General features: G+C 35.7%; 1 protein-coding gene across 1 annotated transcript; it reads left to right on the top strand.

The window, feature by feature from the left end:
* Window positions 1-1,329: 1,329 nt before the first annotated feature.
* LOC117106705 lies at window positions 1,330-9,719 on the top strand. The gene is made up of 8 exons (XM_033248115.1): window positions 1,330-1,457; window positions 1,960-2,060; window positions 2,633-2,734; window positions 3,308-3,432; window positions 4,073-4,241; window positions 4,552-4,769; window positions 5,207-5,328; window positions 5,714-9,719. Exons 1-8 carry the CDS (start codon window positions 1,373-1,375, stop codon window positions 7,945-7,947), a joined length of 3,156 nt encoding a protein of 1,051 aa, XP_033104006.1. The 5' UTR covers window positions 1,330-1,372; the 3' UTR covers window positions 7,948-9,719.
* Window positions 9,720-14,366: the final 4,647 nt, after the last annotated feature.

Below are 14,366 nucleotides of genomic sequence, written 5' to 3' on the forward strand. Positions count from 1 at the left end.
GAATTGAACCCAGGACCCTGAGATTAGAAGGCAAGCATCTTAACCACTCAGCTACAGTATTCCACTCCACTTCTTCCTCTAGTATTTACTTTGCTTCCATAAGTGTTCCCCATCATTGAAGGGATGCCATCCATTTCGGCAGCGAACCAGTTCGGCCACGATGTATTTATCATCTGAAAAGTCAGGAAGTTAAAGTGTGTTTTGTTTGTCTTTATTATTAAAATATTTTACTATCCTTACTTTGCAAATAGATAGGCTTATCATATCACTTATGAGTGAGAGTTTTAAGCTTGTTAAACTTGGAATTACGCTCTTGTATTGTAAGTTATGCCTGGCCTAGGCATCTCCTGGTGAATTGACGTAATATACAACATGATGTTTATTATTACTTTTAAAGTCAATAGACATATTTATATTATCAGTATTAGGATATTTATTAGTCATTCAGTAAATCGAATTGACTGAAGAAGTCCTACTGTACCCCGATTGAAGCATCTACCAAAAGCAGTTCAGTTATTTAATTTGTGCAGAAAATCTATAGAAGAATAGATTTAGGTGCACATAAATGTAACTACAGTACTGGGTACAGTAACGATAAATTTTATTGTTTTATTAAGATATAGGCAAAGGCCTAATTTTCTACAAAACTTGTGTGGAAATTGGCCATTTCGAAAATATGCAGTTTGCTTTCTAGACCTAAATTTTTGGCGCAGGCCCTTTTTTTAAATACCATGTTTCATGAACCCTTATTTTATAATTTTGATTAAACTAAAAAATTTGTTTTGCCCTGCTAGCTCATCCCAGACTATAAAATATGGCTTACGTGGGGAATATATACATCGGAAAGCAAGGGCCGATTTTTATGCTTTGCCATTTCTCAATGTAATGTATAAGCATTAATTACGACTCCACACAACGATCACCCTTGTGGCTTTACAATGCCTACCTGCTGCTGCGAAAAAAGTATATTTTTGAATTTTATTATGCCTGCCGCTGCCAAGAAATATAAAGCATTATTTGTCAATCTAATTGCAATTGCGGGAAAAGAAATTAAAAATATTTCCTTTATTTTTAAATTCCATTACTCCTACTGCTGCCGTAAAATATAAAGTGTTATTTATCAACCAAATTGCATTACTGTATAGAGTGCCCCTTTATAAATTTGTTACCTTGCACTCATTTCTTTAATTATTATATATACTCTTGGAAAATGTGATAAAATGAAAAACTTTTTTTTTTTTTGCTTTTCTTTTTAAAGAATGTATAGAAATATGCTTGCCTGAATATATTTTATTATGCAATTTTTTTTTTTTCATTTGGTCGTAACAGGAAGAGAATTATGGCTGATTAAAGTATAACTACAGCGACAACAATGAAGAAAGCAGCTAAGCCTAAGTCTAAAGAACCTTCTAAGAAGGCAGTTGAGATGTTGAAGCAGCTTGGTATACCCACTGATGGTAGGCCTACATATAATACTATATATTCATCGTGGCTTGTGGCAGTGTCTAGCATGAATACAAAAATTCATTCATATTTAAATGTCATTGTTTAATATGACAGCAATCATCAAGCTACACAAGCAAAAATAAAACAAAGAATTACCAAAGCTGACTGGCAGTGTTAAGGATGCTAGCTCTCAAGCTTGAATCACTGTCAAAGACGATATAAATAACATAAAATTTCCAGATTGGTATATCAATAGGCTTATAATTGAAATATCACAATATGTATGTAAATCATTTAAATTTTTCACTAGTATTCACCAATATTAATTACTTAAACGTGAAATAATAATTATTTCAAAAATGAATGATAATATGTATGAGACATTTAAAAGAAATATTGCCAAAAAAACCACTTCAGTCTACCCAGCCTATTTCAGCATAAGGTAGTGATCAGGGTGCCATGTTTGGCTATTTAGGGAATTTACACTTTATAAATACAATTTTATTTTTGAAGGAACATGTTTGTACTGCCAGACAGGGGAGATGGATGAAATGAAGGCTGGTAGGCTTCTGCAAGATAAGTCAAGTGGCATCACTGTCCACCATTACTGCTTGGTACCAACTACATTTTGATTTTAATTTTATTTTTAATTTTTTATTTACTCGCTCATTTATTTTTTAATTTATGGATTTACATTATTCTCCTATTTGATTTGATGTATTTGCATGTGTGTGTGTGTTTGTTGTTGAGTTTGTGTGTTTATGTATTTATTTACTAATTTAAAATATATCAGTTATTGATACAAGATTTATTATTTGTTCACTATCTTTTTGCATTCAACACATTATAATATTATTATTTCGTATTTAGAACACCTAGATTTTCAAGCTCCTTTGAGATTTTTTTTTTTTTTTTTTTTTTTTTTGGCTGTCCTTTTCCCCATTTTATATTTTGTTCATGTCTTATCTGTTTGATTGATTGATAAATAAAATAAATTTTTGTATGTTCCTTGTTATTGCTTTTAACACTAAAAGCTATTCAAACTCTTGTAACTAATGTTTTGTATCATTGCTTCTTAATATTTAATATTTTGGTGTTTTTTTCATTATTATTGATAATGTTTTTTTTTTTTTTAGTTCAGCACACATTTTTTAACAATGTATATATATATATTTTTTAACTTAAGCTTTTTGCAAGTGGATTATCTCAGAGGGGTAAAGAAAACCAAGGCATTGAAGGATTTTTACCGGAAGATATCATTCAGGAATTTAAAAGAGCAAAACGCCTTGTGAGTACATCATAAAAATAATCATAATGTAAATATTTCTCAGATGATAATATACATAAAATTAATATTTATGAGTGCAGTGGGAAGAATATTTTCATGAGTTGAAAGATTGACTGTTCCATTCAACAAGCTACAGGTGTAAGCTTATTATGGAACCTCTGGTTGGCCGAAAGTGGCACTCAAAGACATAAATTTGAATAGATTTTTTTTTTTCCCCTTATAATTTCGAATTTCTTAACATTGTTATTAGCATGTTCACTGCCAGAAACAAGAGTGCACACCTGACTGTGTTTGCCTAGGGTGCCAAGAAGTGAGTTCATGTCTAAACCTGTCCAAACATAGCACCTTGTTTACTGCATGTACACTATGCTCACTAGCAATTGTTACTAGAATGTGAATTCCCACCAAGAATGTTCCTTACAGTTGATGGTAATGATGTTCACTATATTCATTATGGTAGCGCCCTCTATGCCTTGGCATTATATGGGCAAGTACTAGGAAAATATTCTTGTCAGCCATTGTGTTAAGTACTTATTTGTAGCCTTTATCAGGATTCTCTTTATTTTTGTATAGAGTTGTAGATACTGTTTGAGCAAAGGTGCTACCATTGGATGTGTGATTAAACGATGTCAGATGACTTTTCACTTTCATTGTGGTCTTGACAACGGAGCTCTCTCACAGTTCTTTGGCAACTTCAAGTAAGTTTACCATTTAACAGCTTAAAAAAACAGCTTACCCTAGGGAACAACACAACAAGTCAGAAGTAGTGTATTGAATGTGATGCAAATCAAGAATTTTGGAGTTTCTAAATGGGAACCAATGACACAAACTTGACAACGCAATGCATTAATGATACTAGTCAACTTTTACAATGTTTGCGGTTGGTTTTTGGGAGATCGCAGATGCAAGTAGAAAAGCACATTTGCCCATACTCTAAACCTGAGATGTTTTTTGCACACGCAGGACTTCATTTAAATTTTAACAGATAAGTTGTCTGTGTAGCCAAAGTTTTTTAACTTTTACAAATAAAAGCCCTTGATTTAGCCCTAGGTGTTTTGATGGGCACTTAGTAAATTATTGCATCTTAGTCTCTCCCGTTCCCCCCCCCCCCCCGTTTTCTCACTAACTTTTAAAAAATTTCAATGCAAATCAATGTTATGTGCTGCTCACTTACTTATTCTGAAACTCTTGTGCCCCCCTGTTTGAAAAATTCTGGATCCGCCCCTGCAGCCCCTATGGGCCCTAATAGGATTTACTATGTCTACTTAGTACACGTTTTACATTTTCTTATATTTGATTTAATACATCATTGTTAATGATATATATTACCTATTACAGCTCATTTTGCTTTGAGCATCGCCCAAGTCAAGAACCTGACCTATCCTGTGGCAGTCCTAGTAAAAGTGTGTGCCCGATATGTGTTAGCGATGTGCCCTCTGAACCACAAGTCAATGTCCTGAAGACACCATGCTGCAAGAACCTTTGGCTTCATAGAGAGTGCCTACAGGTGAATTTAAATTATATTATTTTGTCTTCCAAGACGATTCCAGTAATTGACCTATCATTTTAAAGCTTATGATATGGAGGATATGAATACATTAAAAAGTCAATTTTCTTGGTTTGTTCACTGATGTTGGTTCTGGCATTGCAAGCACCATATAATCTGTTTTCTACTCTCCATAAACTGGTACTATAATTTGATGTGACATTTTTTTACGGGGTTGCCCAGTTGAGTCTATAGTGTAGAGTATGGAACAGAAAAATATATCTGGATCTGATGTGTTCTTATGGTGAAAATTATTTTATCTATATTTCAGCGACAAGCTATAAGTTCTGGTTATTTCTTTCGCTGCCCTGTCTGCAACAACAAAGATGACTTTGAAAAAGAGATGAAGAAGTTTGGTATCTACATTCCCGAACAGGATGCATCTTGGGAACGGGAGGATGGAGCATTTCAGGATTTGTTAGAGCGCCATCATAGGTGTGATGCTGAGGATTGCCTCTGTCCTAACGGTCGTACATTCAGCAAAGGAAAGTAAGAAAATTGTTTATGTTCATTTTTAGTCTAGTTTGTAAATGAAAGAATATACTTACCATTTTCAATTCAGTGTTCAGAGTTTTTTTTATTATTATTATTTATTATTGCTGGTATTCCATTGAGGTCAAATATTCACAAGAAATGCATTCCAGTGTTTGTTAACCTTTTATCCATGTTTACAAATACATTAAAAACAATTTGGATTTTTTTAGAAAGTGAAATAAAAATTTGAAAAATCCATATACTCTACAGACCACTGCTGTACATTCTGGGGTAGGAACCCCCCCCCCCTCAAAGTGATAGTGATCTGTATATCCCATCCTTACCAAGCTATGTGTCATGCGATGTTACCCCACAATGTCTTTGTGCCTCACAAACCTCACTTTTCTCCTCTTTTGCGACTGATGTTGATACCAACTTGTCATTTATTTCAGAAAATGGATGATAATTTTGTGTGGCATTTGTGGGTCACAAGGCTGCCATATCAAATGCGGTGGATTGAAGAATGATTCTAAAGACTGGGCTTGCTGGATATGCTGTACAATGGTCAGCACAGGTAAGTCATTATATATTAGTGGTTAGCATCACATCTGCAATTCCATCCCCGAATAATTCTGGTAATTCCCTGGGGTTTTCGTATAATTCACTATCCAAATTGTCTCTATCTGCCCAGGAGTATAAGTGGGCCTCTAATGGATACTTCCCCAGGATCTATGTATTTGTGTTATAGTCATTTGTTCAAATGACTAGGGTTGTATGTAAAATGCTACACTATATAAAACAAGCACATTATTATTAAAAGGGATTCCACAAACTAATCAGAGGGGCTCATAAGCATCAGCTTGAGGGTCTCTTCTGTCAAAGGTAAAGTATATTTTATGATTTTCAAAATGTAAACAAAGATATTCTAATTTGACAAAATTGTATTTCATTCTTTACAGAAATGGATTCCAAAAAGAAAGTTAAATCCACATCCTCATTATCCAAGAAGCAATTAAATGGGCCACCATACAAGATGAAACTTCAAGGCAAAACTCCACGATCACCATTACCTAGCAACCAACTACTGAAATCATCTGATGAGTGTAACCCAATTTTTGAAGTAAAAGTACCAACAGATCAAGGATCACCAGTAGCAAGAAGGGCTGCTGGAGTAAGCCTTCCAGATGTGCCGCTTAAACCCTTGAGCTGGCAAGAGATCACAGAGCATGAATGTGTACATCAACTCTTGGGCTTCAGTCAGATTCGGAAATCAAATAGGACAGGTTCCAAGTTGGAACTACCACCAATGATTTATAATGAGCTTGAAGAGCTGGAGAACAAACGAAAAAGAGCTCTTGAAGATAGTGAAGCAGACGAACCTCCTGTAATACACAAAATGCCAAAGCGACTGTGTTTAGAGTTTCCACCAATGAATGCTGATCATGAGAAGAAATCACCATTAGGAGCAAAATTAATTCAGACTACATTAGTAAGTAAACTTAATGACAATGAGATTTCTAAGTGTTCTGCAACACCAAAGGTTGAAGACTACTCTGACACAAGAAGCAATGATCTGACAGAAGTAAATTTACTTACACCAACCAGCAATGAGGTCATCGTTATATCCAGTGATGACGACTCTCCTGTTAGTATATGCGATATGAAGTCTTCAGCAAAAGTTACCCCATGCAGTCACCTTTGCGAGCGACATCAGAGGGAAGCTTTTAAATTTACCAGCAATGGGCCACCGCTGGCAAAGAAGGCATCATCCTTCCGTCTTCCAGATGATGTCAGTTTTTACAGTTACCAGAGCAAGCCAAATCCTGATTCAGGAAGGATGGATATGAATGGTGATGGCAGCTCATTATTTGGTGAAATGCCAAAGTTGGAACCTGTTTTTGACCAATTTAGCTCTGTACAGATGTCAAGTAACGAAGAAAAACCTGGTACTTCATCATCTGAGGAAAGTGCTGAAGCATGTCCATCAGATATTCAGAGAATGCTATACACACCCAAGAAGGAGACTACAATAAGTATGTGTATTCGTGATTCTGATGCAGGAATTAGTGGGCCTTCCTTCAAATTTGAGTGGAACCTGTCCCAGAACTCCTTTAAAAATTCATGTAACAAAAATGTAGACAAAGCAGGTAAAAGAAAAAATCCTGTTAAGAAAAGGGTAAAAAGAAAAAATAATCTAAGACAACAGGTTCTATCAACTTCAAAAGATAATAAAAACAGGTTAGTTCAGTCAACATTAAATCATTACTTCAGTTCATCAAGTTCATCTGGGAAGGAATCTCCATTAAAAATTAGGTCTTCACCTCGCCTCCAACCAACAGATGCAAGAGCCACTAGGAGTTCTAAATTAAAGTTAAACAGACAGAATAGAAATGATGTTCTAAAAATAATGAAAAAGAAAAAGAAGTCACAGAGAAAGAAAGATGAGAAAAATGCAAGTGTGACAAAGTCAAGCGCAAAGAAAAAGAGATCAAAAAAGGCAAAGAAAAGAAGAAAAAGCAATGGTGGTAGAAGAAGCGGACCTGATATAGAATATTGTCTCAACAAATGTCTTGATCGATCATCTACTGATAAGAATGATTTCCATCATACTCACTTGGAGGAGAAACCATGCACATCAGAAACATCTATATTAATTGGCAAGGTACCTACAAATGCTATTAACATTTTTACAAGGTTAAATTTTGATGTTGATGATGAGAAAGACCAGAAAACATTCAGTATTAGATCCAAGCTTCGAGGATTTTGTCCCAGTGATAGTTGTGTCCCTAGAAGAAGTGATCATCTGGTGTCCATCACACCAAACAACAATTTTAATAAACAAACCCCTAAGTTGGAAGAGAATAAAACCACAGAAATTAGTAACTTGTGTTCGTTTTCAAATGAAGTTGTCTCCACTAAGATCCAGTCGCAGAGAACGCCAAAGAACTGCAGCAGACCTCGTCATTTTACTCAATATTTTTCAGAGTCATTATCCAAAGGTAGATATAAACAGCGAGTAACAATGTCAACATCGAGATCCGAGCATAGATTTCCCATGAGCGTGCCAAAATGCAAGTCAAATAGTTACCGTGCAGATGTTTCAATCTGTGACCAATCTGGTTATTTTCGGTCATCTGAAGTTTGTTGTTTGAGAAAGCGATTGAGGATGGAGGACTTGGAAGGAGGCAGCTAAATGGGCAACATCAGCAAAAACAAAAATATCTGACTTTACAAAGAATCTTCAATGACATTCTTTGTTATATTAACAGAGGCATAACAATGTCCGTTTTTGCATACACCCTTAAATTGGCTCATAATCAGTGATGTATCTATAAGAGTCTTAAAGTGGTGGGGGTTTAATAGGGGTGGGGGAGTGCATCCCTCACTAATAATTAAGTGAGGGTGCTAGCTTGCAAATTAAGATGATTTTAAACTACTTGAGCGTTAGTTGTTTGCTACAAACATTTTGGGGACAACAGGGGCACATACTTTTTTGGGGGAGTGTGTTCCTTGTGCTCCCAATGGATATGCAACTGCTAATAGTGGAAAAAAAATCTATGCTTTATTTGATCCTTTTATATAAGCAATTCACTGTTTTAAGTGAATTGTTTTTTTGTTTTTTTTACCACAGGTCCTATATTATATGACCTGTGGTAAAATTAAAAAAAAAAAAAATGCCTCAAATATTGCCTGAGAAATATATATAAATATTAGAGGCATTATCATAGTACTGTACACATGTACTGAAGTACATTAATTGTAAATATATTGTATAGCTTACTTACACAACACTTAAAAGTTATTTTCGGAGACATTTTACAGAACTATTATGCACGAATGTTATATTTTTTCAATATAAAGAATGAGTGTTGAAAACAACTTGAAATATTGTATTCTTAGTTACCTTAATCAAATTCAAAAACTCACTGCTTGGAGAAAAAGATTATCAACGTCTATCTCCTCATTTTGTTTATATAAATTTACAGGGTTTTTATTATGGAATATTGATATTTGCTTGGCTGCTTCGTTATGGTTACTTATGACATCTCTAAGAGGATGAAACATGTGATTTTCGTTTTCAACTGGTGTGTCAAAACGTAATAAGTTCTGAATATAATTGTAAATAAAAACAAGAAACTCACAAACTATTAATTGCCCAATGATATCTAATTGTAAATGAAGTTTACAAGAAGCAAATATACATTGAAGAAAAGTTTTGCTGTACAGATACTTCGGTTGAAAAGCTATGGATACTGTTTAGTTGTGGAGTAAAGCCAAAAATACCAAGAATCAAACATCCGCTCCATGTGAACTATAGACAACGAGACACCATCTGCTGATTGTTGTCGGTGGTCTGAATGGATCGTCATTAAAAACGATCCGTTGTGCCGTAGCGTTCCTCATAAAATTGCGTCAGGCGCTGTGAGTGCCCGGCCTTACTCAACCGTATCAACCGCACGTATTGTTCTCTTATCAGGACTGCTTTATATAATGTATTTTATTTGTCAGTACAGTATGAAGATCTTGTTTAAACCTGGATGTTTGTATCATGTTATGATAATGGTTTGTGTACATTTATTTTTCTTTTTTTTTATGTATTCATACGGGCATTATATTCTGTTTAGAAATTTGCGATATATTGTTTAAATACCGTACTTTATTTTCATGTGGTGACTGTGTGTGAGTGCAGTCCAGTTATGAATAGCATTTTCTTCTACAGTATTTACCCAGTTGGTTAATAAAGATTGCTTTACTACAGGAGCTTGGAGAGGAAAAAATGTCTAGATTGGCGATGATGATAATCTTGGTAGCATTATTAATGCATAGGCCAGTTGTAAATTTGACTTTATATTGATTAGCGGTTATGTGTATATGTCTTGCTATTTTGCTTGGTAACGCTTGAGCGTGCACGGGAATCAATAAGGCTTCTTAGAATTTAGATAAAATAAATACATCAGCTATAAATATTGTATTTTTGCCTTATTACTCTTGAGTCTAGTCGCGTAGCTATGTTTTTTGTTTGTCTAGACTGGGATTATATGATTCGTCTTAAACATTATTACTACTCATTTCAATGAATTAGGAATATATTTTATCAGCTCAAAGTTCTAATGAATCAAATGATAGAATTGATATATAAACTGCAGGCTATTTATTAATACCAATCGGTATTACAGTATTGTAGGACTATATTAATACAATGCCTAATAAAAATATTGTAACAATTACGAACTTTCGGGAGGTTGCTTGACTAAGTAAGTTGCTGTGCAGTCCAACTAAAAAATGAAGGCCCTAATTATCCACAAGAACATACAGTACTGTATATAATCTTACTATATAATAAATGCTGAGCGCACAATCCCGTTGTCATATAGGAGTTAGATCTTCTCCTCCCCCATGAATCATTTATTCCTCTATATGCAACGTTCCTATGTGGCCCTCTCTAGGCAGAATTCCTAAGCCAGGTAGGGAGGGATTTTACAAAAGGGTTCGACCCACTGGACCAACTTTCTGGCAGTGGAAAATATTCAGTAGGGGTTTTAGGTCTGTGTTGAAATGATGGGGATGGGGGAAAAGGCAGGAAAACCGAATTCACGGCCGGGAAGAGGAAACATGCTTACTTTGACAATGGTGCCAATTAAAAATTAAGGCTTCTTTTATTGGCGCTTAGAGATTAGGAACTTACCAAAAACTAACAATCTACCTAAAACCTCGAATTGAAGCCTAATAGGCTTAATCTCGAGATGAAGCCCATCCCGAATTGAAGCCCACTCCTTAAGTTTGCAAAATTAGCCTCGAAAAGAAGCCCACTTCAAAAAGAAGACAAGGGACCTTATTTCGAGACAGCATAGACTCCTAATTGTGATAGTACAACACTGTACATGAATTTCAAAGAAACAAAATAAATCAAAAACATGCTTGGTTTATACAGAAGCTTAGGAGTTTTAATGCTGGTTAATACACTCCATAATGCAGATTGATGTTACAGTGGCCCTATTTATTGTTTTATAGTACTAATTTCCAAAATTTACAGCATTCATTTTGAAAAGAAGTCCCTTTTTACTTTGCAAATGGCCTCGAAAAGAAGCCCGTCCAAAGTCCGCCCAGGGCTTTCAATTCGAGGTTTTACTGTATTATGTAGGCTATCTATGTATATTGTGCACAAGTCCTATATCTATCATTATTTGTTTACAGTAGTTCAGAATTGCAGAAAGGAAGTTAATTGTCTGCTATGAATAATTCGCACATGAAAGTGCGAATTATTATGTAGGCCTATTTATACAATTTTATCAAGGGATGTCACCTTGATTTTCAGATTCCCCGACCGAGGGAGGGTAAGATATCCCTAGAAACTACGACATTTTAGGGTGTTCAAAGTTTTAGAGTCTACATGTTGAAAATACTCCCCTTTCTCATTCAAACAATATCTTTACCTTAGAGATTATGTCCACTATCAACGCCGTGCATAAAATGACATTTTTTCGGGTCACATTAAAAATTCATAGTTGTGTATTCATACACATTAAAATTCATATTTACACGTTAAAAGTAAAATTACGAGTGAATACATGCATTAATAGCAGTCGATGATTATGACAATTGCCATTGTTCTTCGAAGCAACATTGGATTTTTCAACATTCTCTTTTATTTTGCGTAAGCAGGACAGGTGCATAAAAATTATCCAAAGAAATTACCGCGAATGTTCAAATAGGCAATAATAATAAGGCATATAATAATTATAATCTATTTTTACTAAACGTCGCAGCGCTTTTCGCCTCGAGTGAAGGATACTTCCCGATGTCTTGACTTCGTTTTTATCAGGACACTAATGAACAACTTAGTTTTATAATTCCATCGTTAGAATAAGTCAGATAGGACTATGGTACACATTGAAGTATAGCCCCACTCTTCGTGGATATGTGCATCTCTTGTATGAACTGTGCACTGAAAGCTTCCAATAACTGCATTTCAGCGCAAACGGTGTTTATTTCGTACAGTATATAGGATTCGGCTAAATAAAATCAATTGGGTTATTTACTGGGGCGAATGCAGGAATTGGCGGAAGGGGTGCGTTAGAGCCCACGCCACCTCAGCCCCATCATGGTTGGGACTGAGGAGCGAACATTTTGAGAATAAGGACCTCTAGGTGCCCGGAAATTGCACTCCACATCCCTTAAACATCTTTACCGATAATTCATATCAACAATACAGTACAACAATTATTTCTTAATACAATTTAGGGCGATCGCACCGTCTGCACCTCCCCACCCCACCTCCTCTGCATCCGCCCCAGATTTACGAATCCTAAATAACACCATAAAAATATTCCAATTTGGCATCATTGCACAGTTAGTGAAGCAAACGATCTGTAGGCCTACATGTATTTGCCATACAAATTCCAACCATAACAATTTTCTTAACTCGGTCACATAACGCACCACATTCAGCCTGAGGCGTTTGTGCAGGTAATAGTCCGGCAGCTTAGCAGATGGATGTGGACGTTTCGGACAAAAGCACCAATTTTTTTTTACATATGCTTCTTATGGTCATAGCATTCAATTTTTGGTAGGAACCACCTCATCCGAGGTCATTATGGCGGCCTGGATTTCAAAATGGCCGCCTAATAAAACCTATGTTTATCTATATCTTCGCTTCTAAACCACTTGGAATTATAATTCTAATGTCTAAAACTATTTTTATATGGTCAAGGAAAACCATCATACCATTTTTGACCTGGTATTGCCACAAATAGGTCATTTAAGGTCATTTAAGGTCAAATATTGTATGGTATCTTAAATATTACATAATTGTCATATTTTACATTAGAACCATACCCTGACTCTCAGAATTCAAAATCTTTACTATGAACTGCAATATTTCATTCGAGGTCATTTTGGCGGCCATCTTGAATTTCAAAATTGCTGCCACGCAAATCCTATATTTATCAATATATCGGTTTTTAAACCACTTTAATGAAAATTATGATATCTAAAATTATATTTCATGGTCAAGGATTTATAACACTTGTGACATGGTCAGATGGTCATTAAGATCATAAAAGGTCATTTAAGTTCATTCAATGTATATAGCCTACCATACCATTACCATTTTTTACCTGGTCAGATTGCCACAAATAGGTCATTCAAGGTCAAATATTGTATGGTATTTTAAAAATTACGTAACTCATGTATTACATTAGGTGGGTGGGTGCAGACGGTGCCATCGCACCCACTCAAATTTTATTAGGAAGAATATTTGTTTATTGTTGATTATGAATTACCGGTCAGATTTTTAAAGGTATGAGAGTGCAATTTCCGGGCACCGAGGTTCATATTCTCAAAATGTTCGCACTTCAGCAGCGACTACAGCATTTTGCTCTATAATGATGACAGTATGCTAATTAAATAAAACTTGTGTTATATATACACAGGGTACAGTATGCTTATTCCTCAATGAATAAATAAAGTGCAAGATACACGAACATAATTACAGTATAATGCAATATGAATAACAAGCAATGCGCCTATATTATACGAGTTGACGGATATTGTGAAATACATATAAAAAATGTGGCCTAAATTAAATAGGTGTTATGAATACACAGGGTACAATTATTATGCTATTCATTATTAGTAAATCAATTAAATGGCTTTCGAATTAAGCAAGGTGTATACGTTAGATTTTTAAATAACAGACTGCTGGTATATTATTTTGTGTTACTAGCTTTTGGTTTATTAATGGCAGGAGGACCATGTATGGTATTCCCATCATATGGAAAGATCTACCAGGTGATAAATACGCCATAGAGCATTAGGAATCAGGGGAATCAACTTCCGTGGGGGGTCAATATTAGAATAAGCTACTGTACGTTTCTACAGGGGTTCAACTCAGGCCCTACAACGGCTCCAGTCAGGGTGGTATGGCACATGCCAAGGAAAATCAGCAATTTTTATTAGATAGACCTACATAATAACTGCTAGATATACTTATTAATCAATTAAACTGATCGATTTTCATTTTTTTCATTAAAAAAAATCCCTACTATGACCAGGGGTGGCGCAAGCGGGGGTCCAGGGTCCCCCGTCGGGGAGAGCTGCCACTCCACCCCTCCCCCGTTGAGGAGAAAAAGCACAATTCGTCGGGGAGAAAAAAAATATTATATGTATTTTTAACATATTAGTAGTCTCTAAAATCGATTAAATAAGCCTTTGCAAACCCCTAAATTGTCGAAATTTTCGGGAGCCTCGCCCCCAGGAGCACTTTCGAAACCTATTAATCGAAGCTCAACCACGCCCACTTTGCTTTCGTCGGGAAAATCTGACACCTCGTCGGGGGAACCGCCCCCCCCCCACTCCCCGTCGGGGACCTCGGGCACCCCCGTCGGGCAAATCTTGGCGCCACCCCTGACTATGACATGGCCCAGGCCGCCCTATATACATGCGTACAACCCGTAGCTGAGCTATAGCCCTGGGTTCGAGACGAACACGTGTCAATTTTTTTAGAGTATTTTTTTCAACATACTGAGCAGGCCGGTATGGTAAAACATCATTTTCAAAATATTATTTCTACTGTTACAGCAATGTTATTACTAGTAGAAATATCATTTCTAC

The sequence above is a fragment of the Anneissia japonica genome, unplaced genomic scaffold, assembly GCF_011630105.1.
Source record: "Anneissia japonica isolate Jap-2015-1 unplaced genomic scaffold, ASM1163010v1 scaffold287705_len1045735_cov187, whole genome shotgun sequence".
NCBI lineage: Eukaryota > Metazoa > Echinodermata > Crinoidea > Comatulida > Comatulidae > Anneissia > Anneissia japonica.